Source organism: Fulmarus glacialis, unplaced genomic scaffold (genome assembly GCF_000690835.1).
Source record: "Fulmarus glacialis isolate BGI_N327 unplaced genomic scaffold, ASM69083v1 scaffold44858, whole genome shotgun sequence".
Classification (NCBI taxonomy): domain Eukaryota; kingdom Metazoa; phylum Chordata; class Aves; order Procellariiformes; family Procellariidae; genus Fulmarus; species Fulmarus glacialis.
The window spans coordinates 14,228-35,173 of record NW_009230998.1 but is presented as its reverse complement, the minus strand read 5'-3'; the positions used below and the strand labels follow the sequence as shown (position 1 = coordinate 35,173).

General features: G+C 36.5%; 1 protein-coding gene across 1 annotated transcript in view; it reads left to right on the top strand.

The window, feature by feature from the left end:
* The first annotated feature begins 4,147 nt into the window (after positions 1-4,147).
* NRG4 (neuregulin 4) overlaps positions 4,148-20,946 on the top strand; it is a 17,327-nt gene continuing 528 nt past the window's right edge. Inside the window, exons 1-3 of the mRNA XM_009584420.1 lie at positions 4,148-4,157; positions 8,257-8,350; positions 16,374-16,523. Of these exons, the coding sequence (XP_009582715.1) occupies positions 4,148-4,157; positions 8,257-8,350; positions 16,374-16,523 (254 nt within the window). The remainder of the gene's footprint in view (positions 4,158-8,256; positions 8,351-16,373; positions 16,524-20,946) is intronic.

Genomic DNA, 20,946 nt, shown 5'->3' with positions numbered 1-20,946 from the left:
ATATGGTAAGGATATTAGAAGTTATCACCTAGTTAAGAAAATAAACAGACTCCTTTTAACAAGACTTCAGGACAGTTCCTGGCTCTTGAGGAAATTAGAGGCATAGGCTACCAACTTCTTTATAGATATCAAGGACACATCTCAGAAGGAAATTTATGTTTAATTAGCCTACTAAGCAGCTAGTGCAATTTTTAAAATTTTTTCCCTTCATTGTTTTCACAACACAAATATTTGAGCACAGTATTGGGGCAGAATGAGATTTTACCTCTTTTGGATTTTAAAAAAGAATACATAATGCAGTAAAATCCCATTCTTGAAGACAGCTGTAAGGTGCAACTTAATCTAAATGAACAAACAATGTATATTTGAAATAGCCATGTGACTGAAATGATCTTTAATTTGGGGAAGAGTTTATATAGAGATTAATTTTAAGAATGTTTGGATAGCAAAGAACCATAAAACAAAACCCAAATCATTATTCAGTGCTTTCTTTTTATCTGCCTGTGCTCATTAAGACTTCCAGTTATCATCTTTTGGGGATACTGCATCTCATGGATACTTAGAATAGTTAGCCATTAAAAGTACACAAAAATAAGTGGCAATAAGGCTTCTGTTTTAAGTATACGGGGAGTAAAGCACTCAGGTTCATTTAAAGACAAATCTAATGAGTTTAAAAGACTTGTTCCAGCCAGCCTCCAGTATGGCCAGGTATTAGCACGTATTTTTGCTAAAGGGCTGAACCCATTGCCGTTTTGTGTCCGAGTGCACGATTTGCCCAGAAATCCAATAGCAGTTCCCAAAAAAAGAAAAAACTGTATTCTTTCCCCTAGTGTTTTAGTGCCCAAGAAGCACGAGAACATATGGATTTTCCTGTGTTGCTCACTTCAGTCTGTGGTTTCTCTGCTATGGAATAGTAACCCAGTATTTCCATCACATTTGCAGCATTCAGTGTGACACACACATACACATAGAGTTCATGATTCATTCAGCAAAGTACTTGAACATGCTTTAACTTAGTGATTTAGGATATGGTTAACTCTAGACATGTGATTCAAATCTAACTGAAGCCCTTGTTAATGGATTCAGACTACAAAAGTAAAGATGCCCAGGACTTTCAAGTAATTGAAGAGGCTGAAATAGTATCAGTATATATCAGTATATACAGGTGACCTAACTTGAATGTATAAACTGTAATCTTCCCAACAATGTATTGTTATTATTAATATCAGTTTAGATGACAAAGATGTGGGGAAAAGGGGAGAACTGATTTGAAGTTTTTTCAATAAGCTGTCACAGAGCAAAATAGGCTATATTTTAAATTTCAATTAAAATACTCTTAACTTGATACACAAAGTAATCTTTCACGAACTCCCAAGATGCACGCAAGTTAAACATTTGAGCATTCATGGAACTGGATTCTTAGTTTCTGTGAGCATAGGCTACAGCTGTGTCTTAAAAGAAGTTTGAGGGAGTGTTAGGTAGATGCACAAATGATCTCTTGTGTTTCTAGTACCGGTTCAGTGCACAGATAGATGGAAGCAAGTTAGAATCGAGTTTAGCAATTCAGCAACAATTTCTGCCATAGCATTTCATTTTCTTTACAATATATCAGCTTACTTTTCTAATGAGATGGAGGGTCCAATTTATTCTTTTTAGGATACTGATACATACTTAACTTCTGTTAATGCAGAATGCAACAAGCATCCAAGAGAAAAACATTTACATATAAATACATGACTACCTAATAATTTACTTTTCAGTCTTAAAAAAGAAAAAAAGCCACAACTGTGAATGCTGTCAGCAACATCTCGTTTGAAAGTGATCTTTAGACCGAAATTGTGATACTTATTACTAGAACTTAAAGAATAGAATTGTGCATACACGCATACATCCTCTTGGATTGTTTAGGAAGTATATTCACCCCCTTCCTTTGCCACCCCGTTTCCTTGAATATGCAGGCAACAAAGTTTGAAAATAAACAATTAGCAGTCCCATAGCCATCTTCAAACTGTCTTGTTCTCTGCAGTCAGCTTTTAAACACTTTGCAGTATACATAACAATTAGTCCTAGTCCAAACAGCTGATGAGGTGCATAGCACATCCATTTAACACACTGATGCAGTAGAAGACTGTCAGCTTCCTCTAAGGAATTTTCTGCTGGATCATTGGATTTAAGCATGAAAAAGTTCAACTTATACCAGTAGCAGCACCAGAGAGACAGTGAGATACATACTGACAATAAGATGAAGGAAGGAGATGCGAGATCTCCTTTTTGCAGTAGCCAAATGAAGTTATTTTATCTGTTCAAGGACCCATATCCTAATTAAATCTGGAAAAGGAGCTAGTCTGAAATTTAGGTTATATATCCTATTTATATTTTCCATTATGAGAGCTATTGGATATTATACAATTTTGTGGCACTTTCTGAGAAAAGGGAAAGTAAATTAAAAAGGACTGCTTGCTCCAGTAAAATACAAATTTAAATCAGATTTTTGACTGCTGCATATTACATTTTTATAGTGCAATTTATATGTACATTATGTGAATGTTTTGAATTCAGCCACGAATTGTAGCACTGGTAACCCTAGAAAAATATGCAAGTGATTCTGTGAGCATAACGGGGTGTTACCCTATTCTGTACTTGGCCTCTGTGTGCATGTTTGTCTTTGTTGTAACCTCACCCACATTGCACTATATGTAAATTTGAAGCCTTTTTAACAGCACATATAGAATCCAGATCTTGACTGCTAAAAATAACCATCTCCAGGATGATTTCTTTCTTTTAAAAACAGGATTTTAGTTCTGAAGTGAATCACGTTGGTTTGTTTCTTTGTGCCACATGCTATGTTAATTCTACTTGGATGTATACACAAAGTAAGCAAAGTTGCATATCTGTGAGACAGCCCAAGAGGACAGCCTTTGGGTGGGGACCCTGCTGTTACAGCCCAGTGTCACAGGGAACTGCCATTTCAGATTTTCTTGTATGGACAGGACACTGAAAGAGCTAGAGAAGCCATTTGAGGTCCCATGAAAAACAGAACTGTGTGCTTATACAGTAAGTACAAACGCATTATACCTTTTGAAATGGGCCTCTACAGAAAGTTGCCTTTCTACTACTAAAAGCTGAAGTACAGGCAATTATTTCTGGTAAAGTGGATAATTTATTTTATTTGATCATTTAATGGGAAAAAGTCTCTCTTCCAATATAAGACAGTTTGCTTAAATATTTACTTTATGTACACTTTAAGGTATAATTAAGAAAAAAAGAGCAAACATGAAAAAAGAAGATCTATCATGTTAGGCTTGTTCAGTAACCTATTTGGTATGGTAAACCTTACAAGAAACTATACCTTACAAGAAAACAGAATATAGCAATGTTAGATGTTTATAGAGTTGGCATGTCTACAGAATAAGTTTCTTTCTTTTTAGCAATGTCAAGTGAAGATTGGTTTCTGTCTAGGCAGAGAGTTGGTATTCCATGTTTTAAAAATAATTATACAAGTCTTGACCTTGCTGAATTCTGCTACATTCACAGCTATATTACTAATTTCACCTGACATCCAGACATGAGAAACACTCAAGTGAAACACACAAATCCTCCTGAGAAATTACAAATTGGGAAGTTCATGTTTGTGAAATGCAAGAATTCCACCACCAAGATCTTACCTGACTGAATAATTATCAGTCTGAGGACTGGTTCAATTGTATGCACTGACTTTCAAGGTACAAATGTCAAATTTAATTTGCTAGCCAGAAACAATAATTTAGATTGCCTAAAAGCATCAGGCATTACAATTCTGAATAAGCATGGCAGTTTGAAAAAAGTATTCATTGTTTAAACGTGCTTTAATGTGAATTTGGTTTTACTTTGTAGTACTGCCCTTAGGAGTTCACTGAACTTGACAGTAGACTTGAATGTTTGCCATTAACTGTGAATTCATGGAACTTACATGTAATATAATAGTATTACTGTCAAAGTACAGCAAATGTCTTAGCAGCAACACTGAAAGATACATTCCAATAGCTATTTCTTCAGGGAGAAAAGTCACTGGGATTAAAAATTACATGCTAAATTTACATGTTTGTCTTTAGGTGCTGTTTTAGAAGAATAGCCTCTGACCAAGAATAAAAATTGTTGTCGGAATAATATGCGAACAGGTAATGTCTTCCAAGTTTTTACTTGGAAGTGTATTGGATGTGTATACATACATAATTAGAATTCATTAAAATTGCATTGACTTTGACAGCTGCCATTGGGATTGTCACAACTGCTCCATAGGGCTGTCTTCACTTACTAGTTGGCAAACTAGCATTCACCAATCAGTGGTACAAACTCTCTTAAGGAGACGTTTGCTTTGATCAGTGCTAATATTTCACAGTTCATGATTGATTAGCATACAGTCCAAAGTTGCTTATAAGTGAGGAAGCATGCATCAGCCCCTTTATCTTCTGTCAACATTTCCCGCTCCTCCCCCTTCCCTTTTTTCTTTTAGCAGACTTCAGGATTAGACAGTCTGTAGTATTTAGCCTCTGGACTAGGCAAGACAGCTGAGTCAACATGCGGATTATCAAGGCTGGCTTGGTTCTTTGGGGGTTAAGGTGGTGTTGAGCCTTTGTTTTTAATAGATAGGACAGTCAGGTTACAACAGTTTAAATGCAAACAGACAAGATAGATAGTTTAGGGACAGGTTTTCCTGCATGTCCTCAAAAAGAATAATGGAGAATCAGTGTATTGAAAGGCTGCTATTACCACTGCCAGTTTTAAGTATTCACAGTCTAGCGTTAGAAAGAACAATCTTGTTTCATTCCTTTTCACTTCTCCTCCCACCAAAACCCGACTTTTTTTCAAAGTAACTTTTTTGTCCTACTTCTCTTTATTTAATCTCTCACGTAGAAGGATATATCAAAATACATATATATATTATGTAGAACATATGTTGATAGAGTTTCTACAGTTGTATTAATTGAAAAGCTAAATCTTTTGTATTTTTTTTAATTGCCCATCATCACTTGACTTGTTAAACTTTTCTATCTTGATTATGGTAGTGTGAATGTAGTATACATTTGACTTTCAAAGCATACAATTTGCATTTTTAGATTAATATAATGTATTGACTTACCTCATGAAAAATCATAACACATTCACCGATGCTAATGTAATTGGGTTTTGGCTTGTATTGAACCCCTTCTGATTCTCCAGTATACTCTTTTGCATCGACTATAAATTTAAAGGGATAAGCTGTTGCTTTCATACTTTCCTGTCTACATATACAGAGCTGTAGCTTTCAAATTTGATCCAAACTACTGCATTTCAGTGAAGTGGGTATGGAGTACAATAATACATATTTTTGTATTGTAGCAAAACCCACTACTACTAGTAATTAATAAATTTTTTTTGTAGTGTTAGAGCATCCTGAGTTTTCTTTTATTCCCTTTCATAATTCTGTCATCTACTTTGTACTGTATTACTCCAGTACTTTCAGTAAGTAGTAGCGAAGTATTAATACACAAAACAGAATTAATGAAAAGCACAATTGGATGGAAAATGGGGTATCTGATCTACATGGACATAGAGGTTTCTTCAAATATCTCATTACTGGTAAAATGAAGGTTAACATTTTTCCCTTAGCACTGGAAAGAAGTCTAGCTCTAGAAAGAAATAGCCTATAGAGAAATTGTCTGTAATTACAATCAAAAAGGTTTCGAAGGCTTCCTAGGCACTTTTTGTTCTCTCTCTCTACCTCTCTCAGTTTTCCCTAATAGGCCTAAGACAGAGTGCCTGAGGTATTTTGCTGGAACAGAAATGTCTAGTTGGACTGCAGAGCTGGTCCTTAATACACAGATCACACCATAACAGTGAAAGAATCATTCTCCCAAATGTTCTGAGACCTGAATGACTTGAGGCATTTAGTTTTTTTCAGTACTCTACCACTATGCCAGTGTGAGACAGGCCTATTTCTGCATAAAGATGAAGAAAAGAAATAGAACCATAAGGCAGGATTTTAAGGAGGTTAACAAGTTCTCATTGATTCTCATGAGAATTTCTTTGAAGGCTTTCCATGAGCTGTCTAAAGGGATTTTTCTGTGGGGCCGACCTTCCATCATCTTGCTTTTCCATCTGGTAGAATTTCAACAACACTTAATTTCCTCAAATGCTTAATAGAGTTGAGAGCAGGTCAAAGTTGAGAGTTTTGCTTTTTCTGTCTTGATTCTTATAATTGTATAGATATCCTGATACACTGTTCATGTATTTAATATCCTCTCTTCATTTAAGGAAGGATGTAGTCTTCAAATTAATTACACTGCCACAGAAGTTCCACTGTTACGTTTGAATAGACTAAAATAAAATAATTTATAGTTCTTGTTTAAAAACCTGCTTGTTTTTTTCTGTTACCGTTATATCCCTACTGCAATTAAACTGTTACCCATGCAAAATAATTTTAAAAGTCTTTTAAGAGTGAACCTGCAGTAAATGAATTGCCAGTAGAAAGCTTCAGAGTTAAAATAAATGTCCATTTAACTTCTAACAAGGGAGGGCAGAACACACATTTCTGTTAGGCCACATCCTGAGCCAATGCAACAAGGTCAAACATGAACAATCTTTCCAGCCTTACGTCCCCCTTCCTGCAGCTCCCTCATTTATCTGCACACGTGCAAAAAGGTCCAGTTACCATTTGGATGCTGGCACTTTGATAACATGAACATGAAACTGAATTCCTGTTGAGCTCTATGGTATAACTGCCTTTGTCTTAAAATAATATAAGGACTTAACTCACGTTCCTACGTCTATATGCCATCATAGAAATGGAAGAATGTACGAAAAGATGGGAGAGTGGAACTACTAGAGATGGTCTAGAGGATAGCAGGATGCACAACGTTTTTATTGCACAGGGTTAGAAATAGCTACGTTTTTCTTCTACTCGTAGAAAAGTCAGGTTTATTTTATATACAAAGCTGTAGAAGCTCCCTCTAGGGTAGAATATCTTACGGTCACACTTCCTTACTTTTTTTATGCAGGAATAAAGGAGAACCCTAACTCTTTTTCATGAAGATAAGAAATTTTCAATAAGAAAATTAAAATCTTGATTCCTCTTAAACAACACTATATTTTGTATAGAACATACATAAATAATGAGACAGCAGAATTCTTATTTTCAGAACTTCTGGGAGAAGTAACAGCAAAAACAACACCTAAAGTGTGAGGTAACACATGATTCTCACGCTTGTGATGTCAGAAGACTGCTCTATTTTTCTTTTGATTGAGATATTGTGGTTTCATAAGATTGAAGAAATATATATGCATATATATAAAATGAGATACTGATGCATTAAATGTATCATAAATATATGCAGTCCAACTTCCAACTTCCTGCTTTCAAAAAGAGTGAAGTGGTACAATTAGATATTCTATTTAAGCATAAAATGGACAACTGCTGCTACGAGTGCCAACATTAGTATCCTGTATTTGGGGGTTTATTAGAAATTGTGTTTAAAACACTAACAATTCATATAAGAAGCCTATTGAGTTCGAAAAAAGCCTTTTTGAGATCTGTGGAAATTTCATTGTAACAGGCAGTCTTCTACATAAGTGACAATTTATAGGCTAGCTCCTCCATTGGCTGTTAGAAATTGGGGGGTGGGAAAACCTGGTGGTGTCCAACTGCACTATGATTCAGCTCTTAATACAGCTTGAAGCAGTCTCAGAATGTCCTGGTCCACACCTGAGACTATTCTCGGTTTATCTGTACTGACTCTGACGGAAGCTAGTTAAGCTAAAGATAGTTTGTGCCACTGGAACAGGACAAACCAGACTTCATATAGGTCATCATGTGAATCACTGTACTCAGTACAGTTTGTGGTCATGAAAGGCAAATGAAGTAACAGAGAATTCAGAAGTTCCTCTCACTGCAAGAGAAATTTTGCATTTATTCATATAATTTAGGTGCTTTACATCTGATACGGTGATAAATTTATGATCTTTTTGTTCATATTGTTACATGAAACAATTCTGCAAGATAAATAGTGCTATATGTTGCTGGCCTGGAAGGCAAGACTGATACCTTATTTCTTCATAGGGTGGTTTTGTTTGTGTGTGGTGGTTTGTTTTGGTGGGGTCTTTTTGGTTTGTTTTTTGTTTGTTTGTTTCTTTTAAGGAAGCCACCCCTACTCCCCAAAAGTATAATTAAGATCTCCTTTTATTGATAAAAATATGGAAGTCTCTATTTTTCTCTGTGTTTGTTTTGGTCTTATTTTTAAGATCATGAAGAACTCTGTGGCACCAGTTATGGATCTTTTTGTTTAAATGGAGGGATTTGTTATATGATTCCTACTGTATCCAGTCCATTCTGCAGGTCAGTGAAACTAAAGTTGTGTGTTTAAGTATTGGACAGTAGCTGTCTAAAAGACTATTTCTCCATTTTGCTTCTTTAAGAAATTACTGTTAAAACGTTATATAAAAGAAAATACCTATTACCTATGGCTGTGCCAAATTTAGTAATTCATGCTCAGATTACTTACCTAGCTTGCAGAGACATGACAATATGAGAAAAATAAACGTATATACTCGGTGTATACTTGTTTGACAGGTGCAACAGTACTCAGTTACGTATGCATTCAGGATGATATCTATATTTAGAGCCATATTTCCTTCCCTGATTACAATACAGAAAGGAACAAAATACCCTTTGCTTCATGGACTATAGACTGTAGGAAAGGCATTCAGAAAGGCAAAGGACATTCTCAGTTTTCCTTCCAGATGAATCATATTGCAAAAATTCTTATAATATAAAATGGCCTGACCTGAACAAAATGAGGAGGCGCAAAAAGGAATATAACCTTTTAAGGGGAAAAAAGAACATAATTCAAGACTTACTATGTTCTCTGAATCTCACTGAAATACTCAAAGGGCAGCTTTACAATGACAGCCAAAGACCACTTGATAAAGAAACATCAAGGCAGCAAATATAGATACTTCTTACACCATTCATTTATGGGACCATTCTTCTTTTTGAAGCCTATATAGCACACTGGAAAAGAAGTACTTCCTATTTTTGCATGTGGATACGTTTCCTGCGTAAATACAGCCCTATCCGTTTGTTCTCATTTACCAAGACATAAGATGACAAATTAAATTCTAATTTTTCATGGTTCTGCATTTACTAATTCTGAGTTATCGTTCATCAAAATAAATCATGGTTAATTTAATGGGTTTATTTAACATAATAATAAGCATTCAGACACCTATTACATACACTTAAAGATATTACCTTTTTTTCTTCCATGGCAACTTCTGCTCCCTCTTCAATCTTGAGCTATAACTAATGATAACTGGATGAAACAGTTGAAGAAGGAAACAAAATCTTTTCCAAGATGCCTAATTAAATTATTTCTTTCTTTTGTTTGGGACAGTTCAATTTAAACATTTAAACTCAAGCATGTAAACTCATCTAGTAGATGAGGAGAGAAGAGGAAATTTTGTGGTAAATGTTCATGGAAAAATATACACAGCATATCACTGTCATTAAGCATATTGTCCAATGGCATACAATGAATCAGGTCCAGAAGTAAGGATAAAGCTCGGAAGTGCTGTATGATGATGATTTATTCTAACTGCTAAACCTTGCAAGCTTATGCGATGTAAAATGAATACTACACACACAAAAAGTAAAACATACTGAAATACGCTTTTTTACCCTAGAAAGAATCCCATATTATTGATATTAAAATACTGAAATGAGAAGAGAATGGTTAGACTAAACAGCATCAGTTATAGAATTTCAAAGCACCCTTTCAACTATTGCTAGACTGTGTAATGAGGAAGGTGTATTTGATGCAATAACTGTAAATATAAAGTAACAAATACTCAGAACAATTCATTCTTCAGGAGCACGGGCTAGTCAGCGTAGATAATTTCCACTTTAAAAGGGCTCCAAATGAAGTAATTTGTAATTCAGGTACTAGAGGATTTTATAATCTGCTGAAGCAGAAAAGTAACATCTTAAGAGCGTTTCTGTTATACTCAGGCAATCTTATTGAATTTAAATTATCAGGTATTTTTCTTCTGTATCTAGTGGTTGATTATGAAGTTATATGGGTTTAAATAGAAGCATTCTATTTAAGCATGTCCTCATTCTAAGCGTGTTCCTTAATCAGTCAGAGAAGGCTAATTATAGATGAGAAAGGTTTTGTTTACACACAGATATCTTAGTAATCAGCAGTGATGTGAATAGAAACAACAGAAAAAATGCATCACTATTCAGCAGAATTCAGAAAAATATTTGGTGCTTTGGAACCTCAAGACTGGCATCATCACACAGTTGCGCAAAGTTTCTTTGACGCAGGTTTCTGCCAAATCCCACCTAAAGCTTTCAAGTGTTCTCAAATTATCATCTCCCACCAACAGAAAAATTGCATCAGTTTTAGAATCAAAGGCTGAATGATCATTAGTACAGCATTAATTAAAAGGGGGAAATGGAGCAAGAACAGACTAACAAACTGTAAAAATACCTTAAAACACATTTGCCTTGACATGCTACTTATTTACACAAATGTGTTGTGCTAAACATAGTTAGTCCAGATTACCTGATGCAACATCATTGGAAGTAATTTCACAATGTAACTAGGAAAACTGCATGATTCTTTAGAAATACGTATTTTGTAGCATGCTAACAAATTAAGACCCATTGTTTACATTTGGAATTTCAGTTATTTTTACCGTTCAGAAATGGATATATATGCAAGGTAGAGATTTAATAGAAACAAAACAGTAGTTGCCCCCCCTCCCCTGTGCAACATTAGCAGATTTTAAATACAGCTGATGTGTGTTAAAACATGAAGTTGCTCAGCTGCCATCTTCCCTCATTCCTCTCCTAACAATGAGTTAACGTGCTCAGCAGCGAAAGGCGCACCTGTCACCATAAACAAGATAAGCTTCAAACCCAGGAATGCTCAAATGTACTAAATAAACATGCAGCAGAATGGAGAAGGATGGAAAAGCTGCTGCCTCAGGTGTATCATAAAACATGAGGCTGAAAGCTGTTTGCCTCAGCACCTGATGTGCAGCTGTCCCATAATCATTAATTAATGCAGTGCAGAATTAAGTTAAGATTTTGTTGTCTGAGAGGAAGCTCTGGTATTTCCATTTTGTCTTATACACGGCAGATTTCTGAAAGCCTTCTTTCTGTATTTCAGACAAAATACAGATGGTGTAAGACCACACAAACACACGCTCCTCTGCTTCTGAGGGCAGTACACGCAGAAATTAATAGTGAATGCTCTCCTTTTAATGAAGGGATCATATTCTGCAGAGGGCAGTGCGTTCAGGCATTCTGCAAGGGGCAGAGGCAGACCGTAGAAACCTCCTCCCTGAAATTCTTGTGTATGGATATCTCCACTTTCCCCTTCCTTTGCTTCTACTCTAATCCAATCTCTCCTCCACCTTTCCTATACTAATCCAATAAATCCCGTGCAAATTCCTTCTATCACTTTCTGTATACCCCATCCTTGTCTGGCTCTTTCTCTGAGATGGGTCCTTAGAATCATAGAATCATTAAGGTTGGAAAAGACCTCTAAGATCATCAAGTCCAACTGTCAACCCAACACCACCATGCCCACTAAATGTCCTTCATTCTCTTTGTCAAATGTCACCACAAGCGATATACTTGCTCTGCCATAAGACTTCAGAATATACGCACTGCAAGTTGCCGGTGAAGGGCTTCCCACTCATCTGGGCTTTTCTTCTTTCTCTGCCTCCAAAACTATACTTTCGCATACCCCAGGCTCTTCTGAAAACACAGTGTCCAATTAGTATTTTTCAATTCTGCTTTTAGCTTGAAAAGTAGGAATAAAAGTTAGAATATACACCAGAAGTATAGCAAAAAAAAGTCAATAATTAAGATTTATTTTTAATGGGACATAAAATTGTCCTGGTTTCAGCTGGGATAGAGTTAATTTTCTTCCTAGGAGCTGGTATAGTGCTGTGTTTTGGATTTAGGATGAGAAGAATGTTGATAACACACTGATGTCTTAGTTGTTGCTAAGTAGCGCTTACCCTAGTCAAGGACTTTTCAGCTTCCTGTGCTCTGCCAGGTGCCCAAGAAGCTGAGAGGGAGCACGGCCAGGAAAGCTGACCTAACTGGCCAATGGGGTATTCCATACCACATGACATCATGCTCAGTATATATGGCCGGGGGGCAGCGATCGCTGCTTGCGGACTGGCTAGGCATTGGTCAGTGGGTGGTGAGCAATTGCATCGTGCATCACTTGCTTTGTATATTCTTTTATTATTATTACTACTACTATTTTACTTTATTTCAATTATTAAGCTGCTCTTATCTCAACCCATGAGTTTTCTTACTTTTACTCTCCCAATTCTCTCCCCCATCTCACCGGAGCTGGGGGAAGTGAGCGAGTGGCTGTGTGGTGTTTAGTTGCTAGCTAGGGTTAAACCACAACAAAAATATAAAATGCAGCATTATCTTATGTGTTTGAAAAGTATTAGTGATCAAAATTCATACCATTGCCAGATATGGTAAAGCTTGCCATATAAACACATAGCTAAGAAACTTTTAGGGGAAAATAACCCATTCTTTCAACTTCTCCCCAGTAGTAGCATGAGTTTTATTTTACTTTCTATGTATATGAATACAGCTTCAGAGCAAGTTTTGAAACTCCTCTGAACACAAAACTTTTTAAAAAGCTGCTTAGGGCTTCCAATTAACTTTGCCATTGCTTGTTGATATATTCATACTTACTAGATGCCCATTGGTATATGGATTAGGACAACTTTTAGGAGCTTGCTACAGACTAAAGATTATGGTGATTTGGAAGCTATCAGCCACGTAATCTGAATTGCATTGACAAGCAGATAATTTTTCAGCTGTCTTTTTCTGCTTAGAGATTTGTATTTACATGCAAGTAATTTTTATACCAAGAAGCATCCAGCTTTTTCCTGACTGAAGGAAGATGAAAGGAAAACTAAAGTCAATACTCGTATAGTATAATACTAAGCAATGGGAGTGTCTGTGTGCATATTTGACTCAAATCCTACTTCCATTTTTAAAGTCTGTCAGATACTTGCTTATGACACCCACCTTAGAGTCTGGAAGAGAAAGAAACCTTACCTTCTTACCTAAATCAGACAGGCAGTAGATCACTTGCACTGTCTCATGAACTGCATCTGCAAATAGACAGCAGTAGTGCCTTGTGTTATTGGAGGGCTGTTACGCTTATATTTTAGTTACTGATCAGATTGTAGAGGATCAATATAATTGCAGACCTGCTGGTCATCTCCTGACATCTTGCCCAGTGCAGTCTATTTCCTTCCACCTTGTATCAATGCTGATATGGGTAGTTTTGATTAATATCCTATGTTGAAAGATTATGTGGGTTTCTTTACATATATTATGTTCGTGTTTTGTCTCCAGCACAGCTCCTATAGTAAGTTTGTATACAACAGTTAAGGCTGGCTCATCTCCTCTGACAAGAGAAGTGGGTGTGTGTGCATGCATGTGCAGGATCTAGGAAAGCAGAAATCTGGATGCTATCTGAAAATGGGAGTTTCTAGTCCCACAGCTTTTTCTCAAACATTTGAAGGCTGTTGTCTTTCAACTCTGATTGAATTGGAAATTCTCATTTCTTAGAGGAGGAAAGACCTTTTTTCCATTTTAAAAATCAACTTTGGAATGCTACATAGTAGAACCATCTAAAGCCAACAGACAGCATGTGCTGAAACAGCAGGCTAACAGCATGCGGATGATGTTGTGCAACAGCAAGACCTGGCCTAGTGACCACAAGACTTAATTGGTGTAACTCCCTCTTACTATAGCCTAGAAGCAGGCTTCTCTGTCTTTTGCATTCATTCATTCAAGTGCAGAAGCACAGTTGCCTGCCATATTAACAACCCTAAGTGTCTCATGCTTAACTTGTGCTCTACTTTTAGGCATCCATTACAAGCAAGATAAACTATGAGTTGCTACTGGCTTTTAAGGCTGCGTATAGTAAGACTGACTACCTCTAGGAGACACTATATAGATCCCATCAGTCTGGATTACGTTCATAGCCCACATGCTTGTTAGAGACTACTTTTCTGTCTTGCTTGCAGTCACTGTGTATGTAACTCCACTGAAATTATTAGAGCTCTGCTAATGCAACAGGATAAGCAGATCTTCTGAGTGAGTTCCACTGCTAATTACTGAAGTCTACTTAGTTTCTTTCCCACCAATTTTAGGAAAGGACTTACAGTAGAAACCTTTCCCTCTCTTGGTTGTCTTAAAGCATCAGTTGCTTCTATATTTAACATAGTCCTTCATCTGTTTGTACGTCAGCACTGATGACTTCATAAAAGCTTGTGCAAGCCAATATTTGAACATTTGGATTTTCAGAAATGCCCTAACTGTAACAGAGCCTGTTGGTAGGGTCACATTAGCTATAATTTTGTTTATTTAAATGTAACCAATAGATACTCCATCAGTTTTAGGTTATATGACAGTATTTTCTACATCACAACAGTTCTCTAACCCTAGCCTTTTACCTAATCCTATATGCAATTCTCTTCAGCTAGAAGGACTGTCTTTTCTTCTTCCTGCTTCATTTTTCTCTTTAGGCTACTGACTTACTCCCTTTATACTCATTCTCTAGAACTTTTCCATGAGCCTTAGTTTGATGCCAAAACCTATTTATTTTTTCTTCCTGTATCATTTTAGCCTTGCATTATTCTCCAGTTTTCATTGGTATTCAAGAATACTTCTATGAATTTTATATTCCATTTTCTATCCCTGTTATTCTATTCAGCTCTCCAAAGCATTTCTCACTTGCTAGAGAACAATGCCCCACTCAGACTACACTTCTATTCTTAAAGTATTCTACAGTATTTCAGAAATGGGCCACTGAAATGCCACTATACTTACAGTAAATATCTGCAACATTATCTCAAGCAATCAGAGCAGTCTGCCTACCCTTCCTTCTCCCAGCAGCCAAACATAGTAACTTTGAAAAGTCTCACATTGTCCTTAGTAAATGATGGCTGTTTGATCAGTTGCACAGCTTTAATATATGATGATAATTGAATCTTTTTTCTAGTGTCCAAATCTTCCATTTTATTTCCAAAGGCAAAGAATTAAAAGAAATGGTAGTAATTCTTTGTGCAATAGTTTAGACCAGTAGTACTGAAATAGTGGTCCATAATCTACGGAAAGCAGTGCTGGGGGTCACATCAAGCATGCCTGGTGGTATGCTCACAGTGATCCATTTGTCTTATTTAGATATACTAGACATCTTTCTTTTTTGGCAGTTCCTCCCCACTCTGCCTTCTTATCCCTCATCTGAAATTAGGCCTTGCAGCTGCCAATGGCAGTTGAGAACTTCAAGTATGTTACAGAGTTCAGCCCATTTTTCTCAGCTGGAGCCTGAAATTGCTTATGTCACAGATTATTATGATTTCAGTGCCAGAAATAGCAAGAAGGAGCAAGATCTTTAGTAATACAAATAGAGAGAAGCAAATTTACATACATAAAAGATACATGCAGAATGTAGTTATTGAATGAAGTGCTTTCCATTTTCCATAATGCAATAAATTCCTTAAGAAAACTTAGCAGAATAAGTGCAAATATAAGACAAATGAAGATGAGTTTAGCTTCAAATTATCTATTTTTGACTCAATATGAATTACTAAGCCATTCATTTTACCATGGTAAAATACCATATTCATTTAAATCCTTTCTTCAGAAGAAGTTTTCAGAAGCTCAGTACATAAAATAAGCATAGTAGAGAAGACTTTTAGCTAGGTCTCTCCAAGAGAGGGTCATTCACCAAGCATGTAACGTGTTCTGGCATGAATTATTACACTGCATAAACTACTTCTGCAATTTAAGGTGTACTGTGTCTCAATGAATTCCCATTTCCTTGATCTATTTAGCTGACAGTACTAGCTCTTCAACAAAGAAAGCTAGAAAGTTACATGAAAGGGGAAAAAGAAAGCATGACTACTGTGTGAGAACCAGTGGGATGACACAGTTAACACTAAAGAGGTGGATTTAATTAATTAAATCTGCCAGTGGAGGAGGCAGATTTAACTGCGAAGTACACCATTGTGAAGTATACTGCTAATCCAATGAATGTGTTAAGAAAGATATGGTTTAATATATAAAAGCAGTATGGATCAGAAAATAAACTTGGTGCCCAACATGCCCAATTCCCTTTGTTCCAGAAATATGAGGTGAGTGGAAATTCCATAACAAAACTTGCTGTGAAGCAAATATAAACCTTGAATTATGCCATAACAAGTTCTCTCCCCGCTTAAGACCAAAAAGAAGCCTTTGTGCTTTTCGTATTAGATGACAAGTTACCATCTAATCCAAATAAAACTTGGTTTCCCAGGTGTATTGAGAATTACACAGGAGCCCGTTGTGAGGAGGTTTTGCTGCCTAGCATCAAGTCCCAAACAAAAGGTGACCTGTTTGCAGCTTTCTTGGCTTCACTACTTCTTCTAGGAGTTCTTGTAATTGGAGCATTCTACTTCCTTTGCAGGTAAAAGTGCTTCAGAGTGCTGAAGCTATTTAATCAAGTAGAAATTTCTTCTGGTAATCATGTACTAATTATTTGAATGTAAAAGTATGTAATGAATTATCCATAAGGTTCGTATGGTTATTCAGCATAATTAATGCAGATGTCTCAACTTGTTGCTTGTAATATTTTACTTCCTGGCTTGTAGTTTTCTCAGTGTCTCTTCTAAGCTATTACTTATAGTTGCTTTGTTAAAAATACATGTAGTACACCCATTTCTGAGAGATTTTACAGTCTACCTAGAGTTAGCGTTAAGATTTTAAAACATTAGTCAGCCCTTATGTTGTCCAAAGGTTAAGAAGTAGAAGCAAATTACCAAAGTGCTTAGGGATCAGAAACTGTTCCACTGCATTGAATTGGCAGCCAAATCAACTGGTGCTTCCAATCAATTAGCTCCCAATTCCTTTACAGCTCCTGGTTTAAAAAGGAAAATTAAGGAAAGAATCAAATTCAAGAATAATCCCAGGTAGATGTTTATTAACTAACTAACATGTAGAACAAATCAGAGGGCTAACTCATTTATCCAGGATGATCCACATTCGAGTAGATGAAAATGTCAGTGCTAGACAGCAAGTGCTGCAGGTTTGGTTTTAGTAGCATTTTAGGCATATTAGGACTTCGAATGAAAACACGTAAGCAGTCACTGGGATTAAGTCAACTATTTGATGCTGTACATATATCAGTACAGTCTATCAGTACACTTATACCAAACCCAAACAAAATTACTGTCTTCACTTATTCTCCTTGTTTACGTATGCAAGTCAACCTCTATGTCCCCTCTTGTTTTCAGAGTACAGCACTCTTCGTAAGAGCTCGTTTTGCCATATACTGTTAATATGTATTTATGCCTTTATGAGGCAGCTTACTAGCTCCAGTAATTCTTAGCCATCTCAGACTTGCAGCCTCTTCCTGTTACTCATATGCTGCATTTCTCCTTGGTTATGATAACCTAAGATTCTTGCAACTCTGTTCTTTGCTCTCCCATAATCACATTGCCAAATCAACCTCTCTGATCAGTGCCTTTCAATGAGCAACGTTTGGAATAGCTGGTCTAGTTTTACCTCAGCTGCTGTCATGGAAACCCATTGAATGCCAGTTTTTCCCATAGCTGAATATATTTAGAAGAGATAGATAAAACAGAGTTTGTATCAAAAAAAACTTGTTGTAGAGGATACCCTGCACTTTAGTCATTTTAGTTAATTAATCCTGTCTTAGCAGTGGAACGCCACAGCAGTTGTTCGCTAAAGAACATTTGCAGATTACTATAACGTTATTAGAATAGAATACAGCTTTAACTAACTAAAGGAAAATTCATTCAAGTCTCATAGAGGCATAGAGAGTATTTCTTTAGAAGTAAACCTTGTCTCTGAGAAGAGGAAAAAAGTCTTCAGAGAGCAGAGAATTCAGAGAGTAATCTGTTAAAAGATCCCTTTCCTCTTGCATACAGTAAAATTAGGGGAAGGCTGGAGACACGATCTACTGAGTTTTATGGTGAAAGAGCCTTGTCTTGCAAAGTACAGAAGCTTAGAATAACAGCAGTGACAGGTCTGTGCAAGTCTTTTATTAGACAGTAAGAAGATGAACCGCAACTACTCTGTTTCTTTATAGGAAATCAATTTACTCAAGCTTTACCTAATGGGCAGAACAAGTAGTAGGGCCTCTTTATTAGAAAAATAACAAGGGCAGCAACTCAGTCTTAACATAGTTGCCCTTGAACCTATCTTACGTACCAGACTAGCTTGGGAAATCTCCTAAAATCATGATCAACTTCTTTAGTATAAAGAAGAGAACATAACTGGCTAAAAATTGTCTTGTCTTACCTCTATGCTTCAGAGGCTGATGTAGCACAATCACCTTCTGCTAGAGAACTCATCTCTAAAAGAAACACTTTACATCTAAAAGTCTTATCTTTTGACTGAAGTGACCAACATATAAGAGGAGTCTCAAGTGGATACTTTAATCTACTCCCCTCTTTTCAGCTGTATAAACAAGGATTATTGCTAGCAATCATTAATATTATTGTAATTTTTTTTTCCCCAAATTTGATCTACCACCTATCATAACATTCTGGAAGAGGGTGGAACTGGGACATGTAGGGGTTAGCTGAGAATTTGCATCATCCTTGACTTGTCGTCTTGACAGGATATATTAAATTTGAAATGTTAAGAGAAATATTGTGCTATCAACTTTCCACTATTACACCTTATTAACAAATACTTTTGATCCAGAATCAGAAAGCAGAGAGTTTTTTCCCCCATATTGTGTGTTAGTAAGCATTTCTGTGGCTCTTTCAGCAGAGGATTCTAGTGCAGTTTTAGTGTAAACAGTAATGCAATCTGGAGGGATGCAGAAGAGGAGATATTAATTGCAATTTAGGATACAGAAACTGAATCCTTAAAATTATACATCAAATCTTTTAGAATTTAGGAAATCAGTGCTCTATTTTCTTGTCCCTGTCATCATACATACTCCCCTTCCTTTCCAAGTTTTCTTCCTCCCAGGCTGCTTGGGGCAGATTTCAGGACCAGGCATGTGCGAGTGCCTTTAATGCTCCCTACAAACCAATCCGTTCAGCACACAAGGGTAGAGAAAAAGCATTTCATTGCTTCGCTTATAAAACCAAGTCATAAGTAATGATGAAAGTAACCCATAAAAGAAAAGGGCTGCATAGGAAAAGCTTTGGGTGAACAGTGGGAAATAATTCTCCTTTCATATTTAGCTAAGTCATCACATTTTTATCAGCTGAGGATTTATTTTTTCCAATCTGCCAACAATCTGCTGTTACGCTGATTTCATGCTGTATTTGATTATGTACTAGGATTCATCAAGGTGGTATGGTTTGGGAAAGCAAACCTACACGGAGAAGGAGGAGAGAGAATCAAAGATAATGAAGAAACAGACAGTATTTGAAATGGCTAGAGGGCGAGAATGATGGGAAGTAGAACAAAATAAAGATAGAGGAAAGGAACTGAAGGTCTGAGTGAAAGCAACAGCAGAGAATGGAGGGAGGGAAGAGGGAGGAGTGGTCGAGGACTGCTGATGAAAAAAAAGCAGCTTAGAACTGGAAATGATAAACAGTAGTCTAGGGTTAAAGCTCCCACTGTTACTGGAACCTGCTGAAGGAAAGGCTACTGTAGAGCTATCTTACTGAGTTTCAGGTTGATAGAATATAATTATTTAGGTAGTAAAGTGAGTAGCTTTAATTTACTTTCTGAAAAAATTATGAGGAATGTTGTTGCAAAGAAAAGACTATGATTCTATGTCTCCTCAAAGATGAGTCTTGTAAAACAATTTTATATCATGTTGTAGGAATTCATAAGAACAGTACTGTCCACAACCAAAATGAATGTGAAAACCGCTTCAGTACATTAGCTTGCTATGTTACTTTATCAAGTTTTCTCCAGGAATGTGTTGTTTCATAGGCAATAAATGTCACTTCTCTGTCAAAGGGGGAATCCTGATCTTTAAAGAGCATGCTCAGTTCTGTTTGCTACATTCCTGTAAAAGCTCAGCACATAAAACTATTGCTATTTCCAACTATTGGGATTCACTAGAAGATATGGCATCATGCCAACAATTGTATTTTAGCAAAGATAGTAAAATATTTACATTGTGAATGTAAAACTTACCCATATATATATATTAAATCAGAACTGGGTTTATGAGTGATTTGCTATTTAACAATGAAAAAATGCCTTAGATTGCAGTAGGCTTCTGTGCAGTTTTAGGCCCAGGAGCTGCATAACCTGTTAGCAGAGCAGAGTGTATGGAAGTAAGGCAAATCCAGATCTAGCCGCTCTCTGTCTTGAAACAAATGCACACACCCCCCGCCAACAAATAGTACCAATAAAACCTATTGTTTTGACCTGAGGAAAACAGGAAAGTATGCAAAAATCCTTGCCATTACATTGTTACTGAGGTAACAAATGGCATATTTTGCTACAAGCAATTCACCTGTCAGTACAGGTCCATCTGGCCTTCTTTCTCCAGAAACATACTGTACAAGGGTTACTGGAAGAAGAGTAAGAAAGGTAGCTAATTAGTATAGATTCCACATACGACAGCTTTACAATACAATAGAGAGGCCCGAATGCCACACACAGAGCTTAAAGGAATAGAGAAAACCCTAGAGAAAACTAAAATAAATCTGCAATTCATTTCTATACTTTATTATAAGTCCATGTTGAAATGCCAAATTACCTGTAAGGTAAGTGTATATTGATGAAGAGGAACTCAGCCAGCCAGAACAACAGGGTCTAGGAATAAAGCCATTTAAGCTGTCCAAGACAACAGACTTTGTGGAGGAGTTGTATCACCACAGGACACAAACTGGACAGAAAGGAGAACAGCTCATGACTCTTCTCAAGACAGCAGATGTCTAATTACT